A 21,255-nucleotide genomic window follows, 5' to 3' on the forward strand; every position below is an offset into this window, starting at 1 on the left:
GATTGAGATATATATAAGGTAATTTAGATAGAAATTTGTATGTAAAAAATTTTATCAAAGTACACGAAGATGATTAAACTTATAATTTTATTAGTTCCTATCACGGTAGCGACTGGTAAGTTACTTTAAATTACATACAACACATTCATGACTAATACACAATATTATTGATCAAAAAAAAAACTCTTATCAACAAGCAAAAAAAAAATTGGAGCTGAGATAAATATTCATACGCAGTTTACAGAAACATTTCAATATTTTGAATAAAATTTTTGATTTCAAGCATCTTGAATATTTATTGATAATACAATCTAAATATTTGTTAGTAAATCAGTGATAAGAGAGATATTTGTTTTCAGAGACAATCGATTTCTCATCAAGATCATTTCCACCTAGCATATTTTACCGTATTATTGGGGGTAAAAACACGACGATTGAAAGAGTCCCATATCAGATAAGTCTCCAACAATATGGTAATAATAATTGTGGTGGCAGCATAATTTCTTTAGAATGGGTAATCACAAGTGGCCATTGTGTTGGTCGAAAACCCGAAGTGCTTACGATTCGTGCTGGTAGCACGTTTCATGATCGAGGAGGGTCTATTCATACAGTTAGAGAAATAGTACGTCATAAGAATTATGATATCAATGAGCACAATCGAGCTGTGAATGATATAGCTTTGATTCGAGTGAATGAAGTTTTTCAATTTGATAAAACTCGTCAACCAATTTCGCTTTTCGATAATAGAGAAAATGTTATCACTGGAACAATGTCCAATATCACTGGCTGGGGCTCTTTATGGGAGTTCGGACCCGAGGCAGAAATATTACAAATTGCTAGAGTACCGATAGTAGCAAAAGATGTTTGTCATAAAGCATATATTTCTGTTGGTGGGCTTTTACCAGGTCAAATTTGTGCTGGGTACCCAGAGGGGGGTATAAATGCTTGTATCGGTGATTCTGGTGGCCCTCTTGTTATCAATGGTCGACTCGCTGGTGTTATATCAGGATCAATTGGATGCGCAAGACCTGGATATCCAGAAATTTATACCGAAGTTGCTGAATATCGATTATGGATTAAAGAAATTGCAGGAATTTAATTATTATACTGATTGAGAAAATAATTTTTAATTAATTATACTCGTCAATATTCAATTATGATAATTACAATTTAATAAAGATTATATTCATTAATAATTTGATGACTATTTTTTTCCCAATCTCTCCTTTCATCCATAACAAAAAATGTAGTCAAAATTTAATCAGTAATTGAGTTTAAAAAAAAAACTGATGTATTTTAAAAAAAAATTGATGTCATCATCGATATCAAGTTTAGCAGTGTTGATAGGTTGTTATATTTTTAGGTATTTATTAGCTATCATCAAATATTTATTTGTTGTCATAAACAATTATTACACATCAGATCAATACATTTATTTACAGTCAATAAGCTACATCTATATGTTTGTATGTAAAGGGATTTTTGTCTAAAGAATTTGTGTTGCAACTAAATATTTTCTCTTCAGCGTGAAACATTAATTTTCACTCCTGGTACAATAAAAGAAGCCATTGTTAAATCTTTCGCTTTTGTAGTTTGAATTTTGCAGTAGAAGATTGTACCGATTCAGAAGTGTTGCGAATTGTTCGAATAACTATTAGTTGGTGAAAAAGGACTAAGGCGATGTATATATATATATATAGATGTATGCATTCACTATGACTCGACTTTAACATAATGAAACACAGGGGTTCTATGGAAGCCGGATAAAATGCTTGTCACGGTGGCTCTAAAGTATCTCGACTATTGATAGACATTTTGCGAGACTTGCAAGTTGGAACAATAGATGGGGATTATCTAAATGTCCTGAAGTTTGTGCAAAATTCTGCCATCACGTCTTAGATACAAAAAGAGGCGAGACTTTTATGATGTTGCTGTTAATTAAATTTCATTTGAAAAATGTTAAATAATAGAAATAAAATTAAAGTTCATCAATTAAATTTAGACATGAAGAGTTGATAAGATTGATACTTAATGAGCAATTGTCTGGCCTAGATTTTAAATTTGTAAACAAAGAGAAATAAATATTTATTTATAAACATATTCTTTTATTAAATGATTTGAAATAAACTGAAGAGTAATAAAATCATATCTATCAAAAGATTTTCAACTGCGTTTCTTAAGATAAGAGCAATGATCAGACTGATTTTTGTGAAGAGCGGGAAATTCCAGATACCAAACAAAAATTTCGAGGAAATAGTACATTCTAAGAGGTAGTTTGAAGAAGCACATGCGATAATAAAAAGATTATTAATCTCTCTTGATTTTATATAATAGATTGGTAATTATCTCGATCAGCAGCTAGATATATAAATGATGATTTTGTGAGCTCGAACAGTAGTCATTGTAGTAGAAGATCAAAATGTTGAGTCTATTGACTGTAGTTTTTGTTTTCTCAGTGGCTACTGGTGAGTTTTTTCTTTCTTTTTTTATATAATTTAATTTTAAATCCAATTTACAAATCCGTTCTTTCAAATTAAAATTCAATTGAACCAATTATTTTCAAAACTGAAAAATGAATTTTCAATGTTCTATCTATCTTTACTTTCAAAAGTATTGGTTGAAATTGAACTAATCTTGCTAATTGCATTGTATAGCGTCTTTTAACGACGTAGTGATCATTGACCCTGATAAAAATTTTGTACGGAAATTAGTGTAAGGTTAAACGCCTTTATACTCGTCTAACATCATTGTTGATGTTGGTGATAAGCATTAGATAAGCTAAAAAATGTCATTCGTTTCAAGTATAGGATTAAATGGCAAATTGTAGTAGTGCGAATTCAACTTATCAGTTTTCATGCTTCTTTTTTATTACTACAGCACTTAAGTCAACTATCAACAATTATCATCTAGACTTCATTCATCATGCTAATTCATGTTTCATTTTAATTGCAGCTGACCCATTGAGGTACTTCCCCGCCTGGAGAAATGGTCGCATTGTTGGTGGAGAAGATGCAAGCATCGAAGAATATCCATACCAAATAAGTCTTCAGCTATATAAGAGTCACAATTGTGGTGGAAGTATCATTTCCAAAGAATGGATAGTAACAGCTGGACACTGCGTAGGTGGAGCTACGTCTAGACTTACAATTCGTGCTGGTAGCACACTTCATAACAAAAATGGCAGTTATCATAACGTTGCTCAAGTAATCAGGCATGAAAAATATGGTTCCAATTCACGTGGTCTTCCAGAAAATGATATAGCTGTTATTCGAGTGGAAGAACCTTTCCAATTTGATGAAACTCGTCAACCTATTCCTCTCTTTAACGACCTAGAAGAAGCTACTCCTGGTGCAATATCTGTCATCACCGGCTGGGGAAATACGTTCAATGGATTCCCGGATAATTTACAAACTGTCAACGTTCCTATAGTCTCCAAGGCTCAATGTAATGAGAGTTATAAGACAGTGGGTGGAATTCCTGAGAATCAGATTTGCGCTGCTCTCCCTCAGGGGGGTAAAGATGCTTGTCAAGGAGACTCGGGTGGACCTCTAGCTATTGATGGAAGACTCGCGGGGATCACGTCTTGGGGTATTGGATGTGCAAGGCCAGGTTATCCAGGTGTTTATACAGAAGTTTCACGGTACAGGTCTTGGATTAAGCAACAAACTGGAATTTAAATCTTGATGTAAACTCTTAATAAAAAAATTAAAAAAAAAGCTAACTCCTAAGATGTATAAAGTTGTATTAAAGTATTTTCTGATAATTATCAGTGTATTTTAGTTATTGGAAAGAAATGTCATGAACTAATTAGTTTCTTGTACATAGTAAAATAAAATACCTCAATTAATAGCAATACTGATACTAATTGTCATTAAATAACTACTCATTTGGATCAAAAATTCGTTATTATCATTATTCAGTTAGACCACACGTGTTGCGATTTCACTTTCGGACATTGAACTCAGATGTATTAACAGCATGACCGGATTTCTAAACTTTGTTGTCATTTTGGAATTTAGATCATTATCAAAGAAGAAAGTTCAATCCAATCTTAGATCAATAATCCGCAGCTCTCATTTTGTTTTGATGATAAGAACACTGGTTATTCCATTGTCTAAAAAACAACACCATTAAGTAAAACTTTTGGATATTTTGAATAAATCAATTATAACGATTTTAATAACTTGATAGAAGTACTTATTAATATGTATGTGTCACATTCTATTATATTTTAAATTTTTATTGCAGCTAAATAATTCTTTTATTTTTCTTATTATCATTGTTGTTAGCATTATTTTTATTGCTACTTAATAAACTTATAAATATCCAATTTCAACAATGTTAACTATATAATTTAGCGTTTCTACAATCAGTTTTCATCATGCATGAAACTTTACAATCACTCGTGTTTTACTTGTCATTGTTTGAATAAAACTCAACTTTATTTATGAGGACATACATCTTGGTTGTTTATACACCAAGGAAAGTTATTTAAACAAACAATTAAGTCAATTTAAATAACCGATAAAAACAATTTTTCTGATAATTTTGGATGAAAAGAATTTGCTATTATCAAACAAAATTTTTTTTTGATAACAATTTAAAGTAAAACTGCTACATTATCTGATTGATTAATTGAATTTATTGTATCAATTGATACTTGACTATTTAGGTAAATCTTGATGACGTTATATTGTAATATAAAATATATTTTATCATCAATGTAAAACGGAAGACACGAAATGGTGACTTCTATCTTTTTATCCAGATATTTTAATAGCTAGTGCACGATAATGAGGCACGAACTCGTATTTACCATCCAATTGATAACTACACATGCTATTAATTGACATTGCAATGATAATTGCATTTATTCATATACTGGAGAATGATGAGTACAAGTTTTATTGAAGTAGATATTTTAAATTATGTCAAGTACATGACAAAAATGATTCTCCATCAATATTCATTTTGTTTCTATTCGTCAATTTATTTTAATAGACGATGAGAAAAACTGGATTATTTCAGAATAGTAAAAATTTATTGGATTTAATGAGTCCTCTAGAATTTTTATTGACAAAGTTTCAAGATAGTTATTCTTAGAATTAAAATATGGTAAATATTCCCTAGGTGTCAATTTAATGGATTGATAGCTTTCAACTATTGATGTATATTAAAAATAAAAAATCATTTAATTGATGATAATAAGGAAAATACTTGATGAAAGTTCATTAAAAGTTGATAAGATAGAAATGTTCAAGTTTCAAGATGATTATCAAGTATTTAGCTCTATATGCAGTTTTAGAATAATTAGTATTCATTTCAAAACTTACAAAATATATGATAATTAGAACATGGAAATCAAAAGTAAGTATATAAGTGAACAAATTTTTGAAATGTAGATTAGTCGAGTTTTCTTTTCAAGTATGTTCAGACTTGGAACAGCCAGTCTTCTGGTGATCCTACTGGGTAAGTCAAATAATTTAGTGCAATTGAGATTGCTATAAATGTGAGATAAAGTTGGGCAGATAAAATAATTTATAATTTATAGTGTTTAATACAAATAAGAATTTTCCATGGTTTATATATTTTGTGAATTAATCGATTGTCATAAATTGAAGTTAATGGATTAAGTAAAATAATAAATATGGAAGAGAGCTGTAACAATTTCTGTTAGATCACGTACATTGATGATATATTTTTGATATAAATATGTCGAATTTTTTTGTTGCTGTTATAAATGATCATTATCTTCTAAGGTTTATATATCCGTTTTATTTTGATTTATTTGTCTGGATAAACTCTATTGACTTATTATTTTTTCAAAGCTTCAATAACATTTTTATTCCTCTAGCCATTTTTAAGATATAAATAGTGTATAATAATGATAAAAAATGAGGAAGAAGTTTTAGTTAATTAATTTATGCTAATTTAGTCAACATTACAATTATATTCAGAGAGGGAAATTTTGGATTTACGTACAGAATAATGCATGTTAAAAGCTTTTATTTCAAGTGTTTCATAAGTTTCAAACATTTATCAAAATATGTGGTGGGAAGGATATGTATTCCTGCATATTTTAGGATGTAATGCATTTGCTCTTGACAGATTATACCGAGTTTCTAACGATAAATGTATTGTAAAAAAAAACATTTTCATTCATTCATTTTTCTTTCTTTGAATTAGTAGCTTCAACAAAAATTTTCTTCCAATGAGACTTAAAAAGAAATTAATTTTATCATAAAAATGTTGCATCCATATTTTTAATATGAACTGAGAAAAAACATTGAATTACAACTTCACCTTTTATTTAAAATGCTTGAAATTGCAACAAATTGCCAAGGGGAAACACGTCACAACTCCAAATGTGCGGAAGTGTACATTCGTCCAAACGCATATTTTCATCAATTTTTTACACTCACAGAATACGAATGGACCTAGAAAAAAAATCTCCCTAACGAGAACATGTTACACGTAGTTTTTAAAAACTTTACTAAATGATGATTCATTTCATTCTCTTCATATTCATTCCACATAAAAAAAAATCTAACAATTGCATAATATGCAACACTTCAGTTTCAGTGGAATCTCAAGCTTTTCAAGAGCTAAAACGCGTTCGACGAGTGATTGGTGGTGAACGTGCAGTTATTGAAGACTTTCCATATCAAGTGAGCATTCAAGTATCCAAGCATCATGTCTGTGGTGGCAGCATTATTGCTAAGAAGTGGGTTATCACCGCGGCTCATTGTATTAATCACCCTGTATCTGCATATATTGTACGAGCTGGTACTTCTTATCTTGTAGGAGGTACTCTTCATAAAGTTGACAAAATATTCAGACATTCACGATTTCATGTAGACAAATACCAGAGACCAAATCATGACATTGCTCTGATGCTTATAAAAAATACATTCCTCTTTGATCGAAAGCATCAACCTATTTCTCTAATTGATTTTGGTCAGAAGATAAAACCTGGAGCTATTGGTATTACATCTGGTTGGGGTAAAACAGAATGGGGTACATCTGTTCAATTGCGAACTGTTGCACTTCCTATTATTTCTAAGACGATATGTAATTCAAAATATTTCAACCATAATGGAATTCCTGACAATCAAATCTGTGCTGGACATCCTTATGGTGGGAAAGATGCCTGCACTGGTGATTCTGGTGGTCCCCTGGTTGTAAATGGCAGCTTAGCTGGCATTACATCTTGGGCTATCGGCTGTGGAGAAGCTGCTTTTCCGGGTAGTTACACCGAAATCGCAGCTTATCGATTATGGATTAGAGAAGTGACTGGTATTTAATAACATTAGTTTTATTGTGATGAGTTGAAAGCCGATGTAAATATGAATTGTTAAATATTTATAACTATTTTTATATTATAATAAATAATATTTTTCATTAGAATAAAGACGTGATACATTTTTAATTTATTATACAAAGACTGTAATAGATTTTAGAAAAAAAACCATTTTTGAAAGGGAACTATTGTACCTTGGGGATCATCTTGCTCTGGTTTCCCTCACATTAAATATTCCACAGCTAATGTAGCTGAGAAAATTGGTGGTATACTAAACCATTCAAGCAACATAAAATCATAAACTTGTAAGACCACTAATTAAAAATTTCCTTATTTTATCTGTACAAAAGAACACAAAAAAAAAATTATTATGTCTCAGGAACAATAAATTTATTTATAATGAGCTGAATTATCACCAGGAATTTCTTCAAGTTTGATTAATTTTTAATTCTTAAAACATAAAACCTCAAAACGCTAACTCTGAATGACTTTTAGCTTCAACTATTCTGAATGTATGTACCAGTTGTCTGATATTCTGTTGACAATAAAAGTGCATGAACAAAATTTACATGCTATTGAAATCTACTATCTGATAAATTTCGAACTAACTGCACACATTACCTAAGAGCAAAAGAGCTTTCGTTATTCAATGTTCTGCACCGCAAGCAGTTAAAAAGCAAACTTGCTCAAATAAATTAGGTGTGATGTTACATATAAAACATTTTTATTTTTCAACTTTTCCTAATCTATATTTAAGATCATACTGACTATCATAAAAATTATATGAGTTATTTTATTTAAAACATAAAAATAATCGATAACCTTTCCAAGAATTAAAGTGTCTAAACTTTTAAAAAATATTTGTCGAACAAGTTGAAACTTTTTAGTTAGATTAATTCCCATGATTAGTTGAAGAATTTTCACCTGTCAACCTAATTGATAAAGTCAACTATTTAACTCAATTTAAGATATATGACTTTGAGTTTAAGACCAAGATTACTGTGCATAGTAATGTCCATGGAACTTTAAGACAGACATGTTCAAATAAATTGCCACAAGAGTGATAATAAATCATCAAAACAGTGCAATTACAAATTAGAACCAAAGTCGAAGTTTGGATCACAAATAATGAATTCTGGAGGTGTAAACGTACGTTAGATTCCTTTGTTGTGATTCATTAGAAACTATGTCAATAAAGGAAGTGAATCGAATCCCAGAGACTGACTACATACTTTATATTGCTGAGACTTCATGGAAATTTAATTATCACCGTTTTGATGATATAGGTATGTGTGACAGTTTGAAATAGATATACCTAGAAGTATGAGTGAGAGACTTGATTAATAACTAATAAAGAATGTGAATAATTTATTCATTTGACTCAATAAGATAAATTGCACTATTTTCAATTTCGAAAATACAGCTTTTAATTAGTTAATTAATTCAATATTAAATTGCAATGGAAATAAAATGACTATCATCATTCTTTATATTTCTATTTATAAGTTAATTGTTGTTATTGTTATATTGATAAAAAATATGAATTTAAAAAAAATTATCATTGTTATTATTATTTAGATATCACTATAATAAATGCCATCCTATTCATGGAATTACCATCGAACGATGATTTATCTTAACTGATACGTATCTCGATACTTCATGTGACATTATTTTATTTTCTATTTCTACTTCCACGATTTATCTATCAGTACTACTGTCCATCATGTATCTCAACTACTCTATTATTTTTTTTTTTTGTTTAACTAATTGTCAAATAAAAATAGAGATTAATTTAATACCCTTATCCTTTTAGCTTTCCTTGAGTTTTTTTTTACCTCAAGTGCTCTTCAAATCACTCTGTTAAGCTAAAGAATGATTAAATAATTATTATGATATCAATTTCCAAAATTATCAGTAATTAAAAAATTAATAATTAATTAATACTTTCAATATGACTTTTAAATTATATCCAATTCAGTTTATCATTAATTAAAAATTTTAATATACAGATTGAACATTGAATTTAATATATATTATCGTTTATTATAATTACTAATTACATAGATAAAAGTCTAAATTTCCCAAGTATATCAGCTTGATAAAGAAACACTTATAACTGTAAAAATGGACTACAATTAATGGGTATAAAAGAGCCACTGATTTTTGAACATCAAGTTATTGCCATTTTAAAGAGTTAGCAGTGAAGATGAATAATCATCTAGTAGTGATCTTAGGTTTTGCAATCTTAAGTTCAGGTAAGGTTATTCAAATTTAAAATTTTCATTTAAATGCTAATTTCTTTTCCTCATTATCTGACTCATAGAAGCATACTATTTTTTTAAAATATTTTCTATTTTCCTCTTTAGAATTGTCTAAATCTGTTGGTCTACTTTGAAATTTTTTTCCAGATAAAAAATTTTTTAATTAAAAATTCAAATTATGACTCTACCCTTAATTTCATTTTTCAAATATTTTCTTTGTATTCCTATCAATGTTGTGGTGGAAGTTATTTATCGAATAATTTCGTGTGAAATTGATTTATTTCTTTTTAATTAATTCTTGCATTTACTATTTGAATAAAATAAACGAACTTTTCGACGATTCTTTTGTGATATTAATTGTTGTAGAATTATAATTGAAAGTCACTTTTTATATGAAATTTCGAGTAATTTGAAATCCAATTAAATATTTCCCATCGTTCTCAACTGTTTTCAGTATTATAACATTATAAGTATTTTTAGTTTCAATTAATCAAATCCAAATGCCAAGAGCAGACTACTTGTAACTTCTACCCTTCTCAATATATTTAGAAGCATAAAAATGATTATAATTTTTTGCTTTCAATATTTTTCTGACAATTTTTCTGTTTCTGGCTAACAGCATGGAGTCTTCCACATCATCATCCTGATCATCTACCACCCACGTCTGACATTAGAATTTATGGTGGTGATGATGCTAAGATAGAAGAAGTAGCTTTCCAAGTGAGTGTCCAAGTATCGGGACGTCATTGGTGTGGTGGAAGTATTATTGGTCATAATTGGGTTTTGACAGCTGCTCACTGTGCTGAATTACCTGTACGTGTATACTCAATTCGTGCGGGATCCATATTCAATGATCGTGATGGAAACATCTATCAAGTAGATAAAGTAATAATACATGAAGACTATCATCAAATATTTGGAATTCCCATTGATGATATTGCTTTGATGAGGGTAGAACCACCATTTGATTTTGATGAAGCCTGTCACCCAATCAACATGTTCGGAAAAGGAGAAAAACCCGCAATTGGGTCAAATGCAATAGTAACTGGTTGGGGTGATACTGGAAACTTTCCTAAAGAAAAAAGACTTCAAACTGTAACTGTTCCAATAATAAGTATTGAAAATTGTCGAGTGGCCTACAATTTTACTGATATTCCTGACCATGGAAGACTTTGTGCTATGACGCCTGAAGGTGGTAAAGATGCATGCCAAGGGGACTCTGGTGGTCCTTTGACTATTGATGGACGACTTGCAGGAGTTGTATCTTGGGGAGTTGGATGTGCAATGCCTGGAAATCCAGGAGTTTATGCGGAAGTTCAGTATTACAGAGATTGGATCAAGGCTAGAACTGGAATTTAGATTAGATGTTGATTTAAGGAAAGAATTACTCAAACCGTGACTGTTGTTGAATGAGAATCGAGGTAGAAGAACAAGAATGTATAATGATTTGAGTTAAATAAAAAAATGCTTTAAAAATACTAATAATATATGCTCGTCTTGTTTTCTAGAAATAGGTTTTGCTCTAAATGAGCTTTCTTAAAATCTATGGTGTTTTGAAAAATATTTAGTAAAGGAGGCTTTTAAAAGTTATAATATTGAAATGGATTTTTGTACAAACATTTCAATGTGTATAGAATACTTTTGATATATATTTTATTTTACTAAATATAACTTCAAAAGCGTATTGAAAAAATTACGTTTGATTTCTTAAATATCAAAGGTTAATTTTCTAAATATAAATAGCACTGCTTAATCAATAAAATAAATGGAACAAATAAAATTAAATGAAGCTATTTTTCGATGAATATTAAACATTAAGATTAATTTTGTGAACCATAAACAAAGAATTGCCATACAGGAAATTTTTTAAAGGCCTCAAACGTAATATAAAGATGAAAAATTCTATTTAATATGACAGTAAATTATAATAATGAACAAAAAGCAATTTTACAGACAAATAAAAATAATATCCAATATTTAATAGCAAAGAATAAACAAGATTGATTGACAATCTATAAATAATTTACAAAAACATACTTTTTGCTAACAATAAAAAATTTAAACCCCTCGAGAGCATTATTTTAATTTCATAGAGTAAACATTTCTACTGTTTTATTAAAAAAAATAACAACTTCTTTTTTTCATAAAATTACTTTCTCTCTAAATCAATATAGCTATTTTTAACATCCGAATATATTATTTAATCATGAAGAAATAAAAACAAAAAATCGTCATGCCAGCTTTCCAACAAAAAAATTAGCCTGTGTCAAACCTTGATGAAATTACGTTTGTTAGCTACTCAACCTAATATTTACTTATATAACACAATGATGAAAAATCTAATCCAACTTTGCACGAAAATAACAGAAAACCACTATTTCCCCTTCACAACAAAGTATACAATGTTGAAAAAATACCTCAGAAACTTTTATTTTCTATCACCACATATTCCAATTTACCTGTCAAACACCCAAAAATTCATCAACTCTTCTCTTTATTCATAGAACAGCAAGAGATTTATTTAAAGATCAGTCATCTTGTTAACTATTGTGTCTTAAGTCAGATTATTCAGAATGAAAGTTTCATTATTAATAAACACAGTATTAGGGTTAACTATTTTTAGTTGCTTAATACAACGGAATAGTTGAGAATGTTTTATTATTAACAAGTATTGGCGGTATTCTTAGAGATATTGTTGAGTAAGATTTAATTATTCATAGAGTGTTGAAGATCGAGTTCGAAAGACACCCTTTGCATTGCAAAGAATATCATAAAATTCTAGATCCTGGAGATTCTAGTATTCTGAATGGTAATAACCACCCTCACATCCCACTTCTCGAGTTGTTTTGCTCGTTGTCGGAAATGCAACAACTCTCTTTGGAATCCATCTACATCCTTGTGATATTCCCAATCAACTCAAAATATTCCGCTGATGTCTTGCTTCGACGAATTGAATCTACGTTACAAATACGCAGTGCAGAATTTGATTGTCAATAATAAAAAATAATCTTTAAATTATGCGTCATTTGAAACCTGGTAAATTTTTTTCATATTTATCAGATGTTGATAAGATTGGTAGAAAAATAATCAATCTCCATTTATAAATTAATTTCCTTTGTGTGTATTAAGGAATCTTAATAACAATCGGTCAATCAGTTTTTAATTTATCATCATTTTTCACAATCAATTCATCAACTAGATATTAATATTTTATTTCCAATAGAAATCTATCAAAGTCATCGTGATAAACACCATATCAGCTTAGATTTTCATATAAATACCCTCAAAAGTATTCAGCAGTCATCCAGTGAACAGTGCCAGTTTGGTTGTAAAAAAATGTTCAAGTTTTTGATTCTTTTTGGCCTTGTGGCCGTGGGGCTTGGTAAGAATTTATCAAAAATTCATTGTCAACTTTGTTTAAATATTTTACATTTCAGTAAATATCACTAAAAAATTATTACAATCATTTTATAGCAAATTCTGAATAAAGTTTAAAATAAACTTAATAAAAAAAAATAAGATTGTAAGATATCTATGAATTTCTAACACATTGTAAATTGCCTGAACAAGGTTTCAACACAATCATTTCTCCTTTATTACCATGCTCATAACTAAAGAATATCCATGTATCGATCTACTCTCAATATTCATGAACTATTTATGCAGTTGACCAATATGCAATCTTAATTAATGCTGAAATAACACTTGAATTTTATTATTTATAGCACATTCAATCAATTGGATCTCCAACATCAACCGCTCGACACCTAGTGGACATATTGTTGGTGGAGAACCAGTAGACATCAAAGAAGTACCACATCAAGTATCTCTTCAGCTGTATAATTTTGCGTTCTGTGGCGGCACTATAGTAGCTAAAAATTGGGTACTTACTGCTGCTCATTGCTCAGCTTATGGTACTTCTATTTCAGTACGTGCTGGAACAACCAAGAAAGAAGTTGGTGGCACTGTTCACTCTGTTACTAAAGTATGTACATGTTCTAGTTTGTATATCATTTAAATATTTTTTTATTCACAACTTGTTAAGCTGGAGAGTCATAGATTGAAGAAGAACTCATAAACAACTGGGAAGCTATGTTAGAACATCGTTTATTATTTTTAATGAAGTCATTAATTTTTTAATAAGCGTATGACTTTTGTATTACATAAATAAGACTTTAATGCAACAATTACCTACGTTGAGGTTGCTTCTATGCACCATTTACTCATGAGTACTTTTTCAATTTTAATTTCATTGCTTATGAAAACTGAAAACCAACTAATTAGTTTATTTCAAAGAACGTATGAAAAGAACCTAATTTATCAAAAAAAAAATTCATCAATTATTTCCATTAATAAAATTTTTTTTCTGTCATTCTTTTAGGTACTTGTCCACGAGAAATATGGAACAAATCGCTATGGGATTCCTATTAATGATGTAGCATTACTCAAAGTAGAACCAGAATTCACAATGGATGAAGTCCATCAAGCAATTGACCTTTTTGATTTTCAAGAAGAAGCTGTTGTAGGCGTTCATTCGGTCATCACTGGTTGGGGTGCTGTATGGGAAGGTGGTTCAACTACTGAAGTTTTGAACAAAGTCAAAGTGCCAATCATTTCCAAAAAGAAATGCAATGATGCTTATATCAGTTATGGTGGAGTTCCAAAAGGACAAATTTGTGCAGCATACCCAGAAGGTGGAAAAGATGCTTGCCAAGGTGATTCTGGTGGCCCATTAACAATTGATGGACGTCTTGCGGGAATTGTTTCTTGGGGCAATGGTTGTGCTCGACCTGGATATCCAGGAGTCTACACTGAAGTCGCCAGTTATCGTGATTGGATTGACATGAAGATGATCATGTACTCATAAAATTTTATGACCATTGATTGGTTTAATGTTACAAAACATTAAATGTGAAAATGATTAACATCTATTTGATTACTTAAAAATCATTCTTGAATGATGAATAAAATTATGCTCTAAATATATCTTCTCAGTCTAATTACTCATTTTAATAAAATTTTTCATTCCCCTGGCTAAAGTCAAGTCCAGTAATGTGTATAATGTGCCCATTCTAATTAAGTTAATTTAATCTACTGAAAATCATATAAATAGCAAGCATAGAATTTTTTTCAAACATTTTTTATGAACCATGTTTGCTGGTGCTTGAAATAATTACAAAAAGCAGCATCACAGATATAAAACATAGATTTTACCTCTGAAATAAAAAATTTTTTTTCTACCTAGCAGTTTTTCTGACAGAAACATGTACAATATCTACTTTGTTATTGGAAAAATTTAGTTTATTTCAGCGCATCTAGCCTAGGTATATCATGCATCATCTCAGTATAAAAGAACTGACGTACTGTATTTAGTAGCTTAGGGTCATCATTTATTACGATGCAGAGAGAGCACGCTACTTTTTCTACTGTATTATTAAATAAAAGTTCTCAATCTTGATAAAATTGAGAAATACAAGAATCATGATAGATATACCAAATTGCTATAAGCTGGAGACTCTACGATCAACTTTCAAAAATTCTTCATCAAACTTTTTTTGCTAATTGATAACTATAAATATAAAAATATTTAATCAAGAAATGTTCAATTAAAAACCTTTTAGTGAATTGATGATATGAAAAGACTAAAGTAAATACCAGCAAGTTCACATCATATTAAAATCTTACATCGAATTAGACATTGCCAAGCTAATGTATGTCAAATCGCACATTAAACTTGAAAATTTGAGTTAAATTATGTTGGAAGTATCTAATTTTGTGTGAGATTCAAATTGAATGTGAATTGCTTCAAATCGACCTTAATCAAGTTTTTTAGATCTAATAAAAAAATTATTGAACCAGAAAATAATATACCTATTAGCTAAAAATTCAATTTGCAACTTCAACAATATGATAGTCTCTTGAATTGATATTTTTTTTTTTATCTTTCAAGTAATGATTGAACGAGGAATTTATATTTTAACCATTAATTAATGAAAAAATTCTTAAAAATTCATGTTGATGATCCGACAAATCCCATAAAATTGTCGTTCCTTGTAACTTCCTAATAATGAAACTTTATTCGACTCCCTAATGGCTTTGAAGAAAGTGGTTTGAAGAACCTTCATGAACGACACAAGAAACTTTAAAACTTCAGGTAAAAAAAAGTTCTTAGACTGTTGGATAAGAAAACCACTGTCGAGAACGAAGAAAAAAATTGCTTAAAAATGGAAAAAGTACAAAAACGTGATAAGAAAAAAAGGAGGCTTCTATATGCCAAAAAGTGTTACAAGAAAATTCTTTAGATTTGTTATTCACACAAGAAATTATATAATCCTTATTGTTAATTATAATTTACAACCCAAAAGTTTAAACTTAGCTAAGTGGACCTTCAGCAATAAATTGAAAATTGGATAGCTAATAAAGTTGATGTCGAATCTAGAATTCCACAGCTCGATTAAAGTTTCTGTTGCCAAGGTTTACTGTACTTGCCAAATTCATGAAGCTTAACAGTTTAATTGTCTCAGACAATCAATTTCTATCGTTCAATAACCTTAGACTTTGAACAATAATAAATTATGACAAAAATATCAGCTCACAATAATCTAAAAGAGAAATAAAGAAATAAAATTGATGAAAACAAAAAATCAAAAGAAAAGAGTTACTATTGTTTGTATTGACATGGATCCATCTAACTTATTAGCTCTTAAAAGTCTCTCATATCTCCAATAAAATGATGTTTGTTTTCTTCCGGTCAGAATATCTTTTGAACGACATATTTCACTACTCTCTTCATTTGACTCACGTATTTTGGTTCCTTGTGAAAATTCCTAGCACGACGTCAACGACGTGGCCTTATCTCGAGCTGAGACTGGAACTCGGCCAACTGGCGACGTCCTATAGTAACTCTAAACATTTTTGTAACGATTTTTTGATCTAGAATTTCGTGAATGCTAACTGATATTGATCATGTATTATGTTTAATCATTATTGATTACCACTCTATCAAGCTGTCTACGTTCTCTTTCCACATCAGCTTACATCTATTCGACAGGTATTACTTCATCAAATAAACATCAGAATCTAATCATGTCCCACTGTTTCACCACCACTTATTTATTTATAACACTACCTTTTTTTTCATGCTCAAATTCTTAGTCAATTTAACATCAATTACTTCATGATTGTTTCTGATCTCAATTTCAAAAAGATTTTGTTCGAGATAAATATGAAGATTTTAAAAAAAATATCAAAACTTCATTCATGAATTAAAATAAAATTAGTATTTATTTTGTCAGTGTTGAAAGATTTTTAATTCATCAGCATAAATCCTTTTAAGATATTGCAAAATACATAAATAAAATCTGCTTTGTAAATTTTTAATTTGAAAAGATTGATGCATGTTAATATAAATATAGTTTATCTGAGCATTTTAAAAAAACCTTCTGATAAAAATTCTGTGAAAGAGTTTTTAATTAAAGGTAATAAGAGAAAATGTATGTATTTTCTTGTTCATTTCAGGATAGTATATATCCTGTCTGACTATACAGACCACTTTCTACTGCAATACTCACTTGATTAAGTGTGAGATATAAAACAGTAAGAAAATATAACAGCACAAATGAAGTATCTGAAGCATCTTTTAACATTATTTCACAGAATTACAATTAGCTATATATTATGATCAAATATTATACACACTTATACTATGCATGTAAAGCTACTGGTCTAGAAATTAAATAAATATACCTCTTAACAAATAATATATTACACTAAGTTTGTGAAATATACCGTGTTATTACTCATCAGCTTCACTTTTCGTAAAAGCTGAGAGCAACAGAGCAAATAAAGAAACATTTCTTAGAACTTAACCGACATAAAAAAAAAGTCCAACGACATAAAAACACAAGTAAAAGAGCATAAAGTGCTCGAAAACTTGTTTCTTGTAAACAGTAACAATGCTATAAAACAATGTAACAAAGTACTTCAACTTTTTCCTATTTATTTGAGAATGTTATTCACATGTCTATAAATATTTTTTATTCCAATTCAAACTGTACTCGATCTATAATATCTCACATATGATCGATGATATTTCCATTAACCTCATTAGGTTATATTCTCTTATTACACAATCACCATAAGACCAATTTAAAATTTACATTTTTTTAAAAACTTTTTTTGGAATATTTTTTCAAAAAAAAAAATGGCGTCAAATACTTAAAATCCTTGAAAAATGAATTTTTGTTCATTTTTTTTTTGTAATGGAAATATTTGATAACTCACATTAAAATTGTATTTTTGTTGAGTTCTGAATTCTAAAGAATGACTATTTATAGATGGAAAGCAAATTATCGTTAAAACTTACCGAACGGCGTTTCCAAGAACGTTTGAATCCTCAGACACACTCGAACTGTAATAAGTTTGTAAAACTCAGAAAACTCACTTAAAAAAATAACTAATTATAATAGAATATTTTACAAAGCGAATCAACAAAGATTACACTTTAATTAATATTTTTTTTCGTAATTACACTAACGAATCCAATTTTTTTTTCGCGGGAGAAGTGCAAGGGATCGCGGCGAGTGTCACACTGAGGGTAAATTCTCGCACTAGGTGTATCTACACCACCGCCACCCCACGGACGTTTTGTTTTACTTCAACAATAGTAGACGAATAACTAGCTTATTCAAGATGTTATGCATACAAAAGTGGTTTTCAAATCTTCACCCATTCTCTCTTATTTTCAAAATAAAAAGAATTATACATGAAAATAAAAACAGCCAATTTTTCTACGCCAATCATTCTATTAAATATGAAATAAAACGAAATTAAAACACAGTTTTTGAATTAAAATCTTACAAATTTCTCACAGGAAATAAAATTAGACGTTTAATGGATTACCGTAATTAATTGTAAAAGATAAAATCAATGTTTGCAAGTATTATTTAATTAATTTAAAAGTGATGCCAACTTTTTCTTTCAAATTAGATGAAAATGCAAAGAGGTAAGTATTTCTAAATAACTCATTACTCCAAAATAAAACTATGTATACTTTAATAACCTTTAATTAATTTTTTACAGATCAAGATGCTGGTCATTTTTTAAGCTATGTTTGTTTGATGAAAATTGAATAATTAAGTAATCATAGAGTTCAAATATTATTGATGTAAATTTCTAAAGTTTAGGTAAACAATACAACCGAATTCTATATTAAAAGATTAAAAGTGTTACACATGTTTGCATTTGATAACACGAACCTATTAACCGTGGATTACTGTAATTTTACTTCATTATCTATCATCGACGTTTAGCAGTTAACATTTTGTTAAATGTTCAAACATTCTTAGTAATAGTTCAATACGTGATCAATAACGATAATAAAAAATACTATGTAATACATCGTTAGAAAAGAATAATTTTATATTGAACCATAATGAAGCTAATAATTTTTTGTTTACTAACAATTTGTAAGTAAAGGATTATTAGGATGAAGTTAAAGTTATTAATTTGTTTATGTGTAAATGTTTCATTTAGTTATCATCAAATCCAAATCCATAGTAAATAAAGATAGCCCGGATATAAATCTTGATATTAATATAACAGAAAGTCCATTTGCGGTAAGAAGTGCATATTTTTTTTTTAATAAATAAATCTTACTTGACTTTAAACTATTTTACATACAATTTATTTTTAAATTTATCTGAGAGAATTCAAGTTCAAATTAATTTTTTCCAATTGCTGGTATTTAATCAGTTGCTTTGCCATTTGAAGAATTAATATTATTTAATACATCTGATAATACATAACTAAAATTCGTCATCAAACATAGCATATGGAATAACTTTAATATGTGAATCGTTAATTATGATTGTTAAGTGTCATTAAAACGTCAATAGCAAATAATTGCAAATTATTATTTGTATTAATAAATATTTTCAAATAATTGTGAATTAATTTTCATTTATAAAAATGTCAAATTAATGAAAAACTAAATTTGTTCGATTAAAAAAGAAATATAGAAATAAATATATCCATATGTTAATACTTTACGTAAGCAAAGTTTCAATCAAAATTTTTCAATATATAATTACAAATCGCAGTTACAAATGCATTTAACGTGTCTTTTAATTGTTAAAAAAATTGTTCTGTTGAAATTACATTTTTTTTAATGCGTCAATTTATGTAATGTGCTACATTGTTTATATATTTTTATTTCTAGTTGTCCCTCAGACGGAATGACAAACATATATGTGGAGCAACAATTATTAGTTCAAACTGGGGCATCACAGCTGCGCATTGCGTGTAAGAAAGGATAGTTCAATTATAATTTATTAGTTGGTATTGAATTTTTTTAACAACCTAAACGCATAAAGACCACGCATTTATTGTCATTCTTCATCATTTCTCATAATTTTTATTACACAATCATAAGGAAGCATCAACATGAAAATAAATTTCATGTTTTTATTATGAGTTCTATATTTAAATAGTCAAGAAGAGTTTTGGGATCAGTAAATAAGAGGCAAAAGACAGTTTAATGATTATGAAATTCTCATAAAAAATAATCTTATTATTAAATATGACACAAAGATTCTGTCATTCTCTAAGACTACTTATTTTTTTACTTTGAAAAGAAAAAGATATTTTATCTTATTTAGATCAAGAGATTTATGAATTCAAAATCACACTAATGAGTTAATAATTTATGTATTCTATGATATACTAGCATTAATTGATAAGGTTTCGTAACATTAATAATCGATTGAATATTTATCATCTATAATTATAATATGATTTGTTAATATAAACCATGACGTTTAATCAGAGAAGGAAACATAGAAACATAAATTAATCTGATGGAATCATTGTTTAATTTCCAACATTATGATGAATCTCGTTTGCAAAAACTTTCAGACTTTTGCCAGTATCAACAGCCAACTACTCTGTTCGTGCTGGATCAAATTACAGGAGTCAAGGAGGATCTGTACATAAATTAGTTAACGTTATTCACCACCCTCAATATAATTCTAGTATATCTGACTATGACGCAGGGCTCTTTATGGTCGAACCCGAATTTCAGTTCGATAATTCAACACAACCAATTGTACTGCCTGCATCAGATGAGGAGGAAAAAACAGACACAAGTTGGGGTACTGCTGTTGGATGGGGTGCATATCAGGAAAGATAATTTACTTTTTTTTTCATCAATCTAATGAATTAATGGTATATATGTTTAAAAATATTTTTCTTTTTAGATAGATGATGAGGAGAACTTATCAGAAACATTGAAGGGTGCTACGTTACCAAAATTTGATTGGAATGAATGTGAGGATGCTTATTATCCGATCTTCCCAGTAACTAAAAATGAAGTTTGTTATGGGTTTAAAAATGGAACTCTAGATACTTGCAAAGTAATTAATTATTTATTTGATAAAAAATTAATTGAAAGAAAAAATAAAATTTGGACTGTTCATGCTTTTAGGGTGATTCTGGAGGTCCATTGTTTTCCAAAGACAAAATTTTTATTGGTATTACTTCATGGGGAGATGAATGCGCAGAATCTGGTTCACCTGGAGTTTATACGAGTATTCCAGTCATCCGTAATTGGATAAAAAATGTAACAGGTGTTTAAAATAATTTACTGTGATAAAATTGATCTTTAAATTTATCTTTATAAAAAATTCTTGCCAT

The 21,255-nt window shown here is 29.0% G+C and overlaps 3 protein-coding genes across 19 annotated transcripts in view; 2 read left to right on the forward strand and 1 right to left on the reverse strand.

Annotated features, from left to right (window-relative positions):
- pHCl-1 (pH-sensitive chloride channel 1) overlaps positions 1-18,142 on the reverse strand; it is a 61,164-nt gene extending 43,022 nt beyond the window's left edge. For all 16 annotated transcript variants that reach the window (XM_035092167.1, XM_035092168.1, XM_035092166.1 and 13 more), the window contains exon 1: positions 17,930-18,142. The gene's annotated coding sequence lies outside the window, so the exon portion shown is untranslated. The remainder of the gene's footprint in view (positions 1-17,929) is intronic.
- LOC118072480 (polyserase-2-like) lies at positions 64-14,550 on the forward strand. The gene is made up of 9 exons (XM_035092388.1): positions 64-115; positions 360-1,096; positions 2,411-2,465; positions 2,953-3,675; positions 6,577-7,296; positions 10,184-10,921; positions 12,764-12,946; positions 13,290-13,549; positions 13,946-14,550. The coding sequence occupies exons 1-9, from the start codon at positions 70-72 to the stop codon at positions 14,429-14,431; spliced, it is 3,948 nt and encodes a 1,315-aa protein (XP_034948279.1). The 5' UTR covers positions 64-69; the 3' UTR covers positions 14,432-14,550.
- A 711-nt stretch (positions 18,143-18,853) lies between the features above and the next one.
- Positions 18,854-21,233, forward strand: LOC118072370 (trypsin-1-like). 2 transcript variants are annotated; one of them, XM_035092183.1, is made up of 6 exons: positions 18,854-19,031; positions 19,099-19,181; positions 19,784-19,866; positions 20,479-20,743; positions 20,820-20,975; positions 21,047-21,233. In XM_035092183.1, the coding sequence occupies exons 1-6, from the start codon at positions 18,998-19,000 to the stop codon at positions 21,194-21,196; spliced, it is 771 nt and encodes a 256-aa protein (XP_034948074.1). In that variant the 5' UTR covers positions 18,854-18,997; the 3' UTR covers positions 21,197-21,233. The 2 variants fall into 2 exon arrangements, with proteins under 2 accessions (XP_034948074.1, XP_034948075.1); XM_035092184.1 differs by lacking the exons at positions 18,854-19,031; positions 19,099-19,181 and adding an exon at positions 19,526-19,614.
- The last annotated feature ends 22 nt before the right edge of the window (positions 21,234-21,255 follow it).

The sequence above is a fragment of the Chelonus insularis genome, unplaced genomic scaffold, assembly GCF_013357705.1.
Source record: "Chelonus insularis isolate UGA/USDA-ARS -01 unplaced genomic scaffold, ASM1335770v1 contig_93_pilon, whole genome shotgun sequence".
NCBI classification, from domain to species: domain Eukaryota; kingdom Metazoa; phylum Arthropoda; class Insecta; order Hymenoptera; family Braconidae; genus Chelonus; species Chelonus insularis.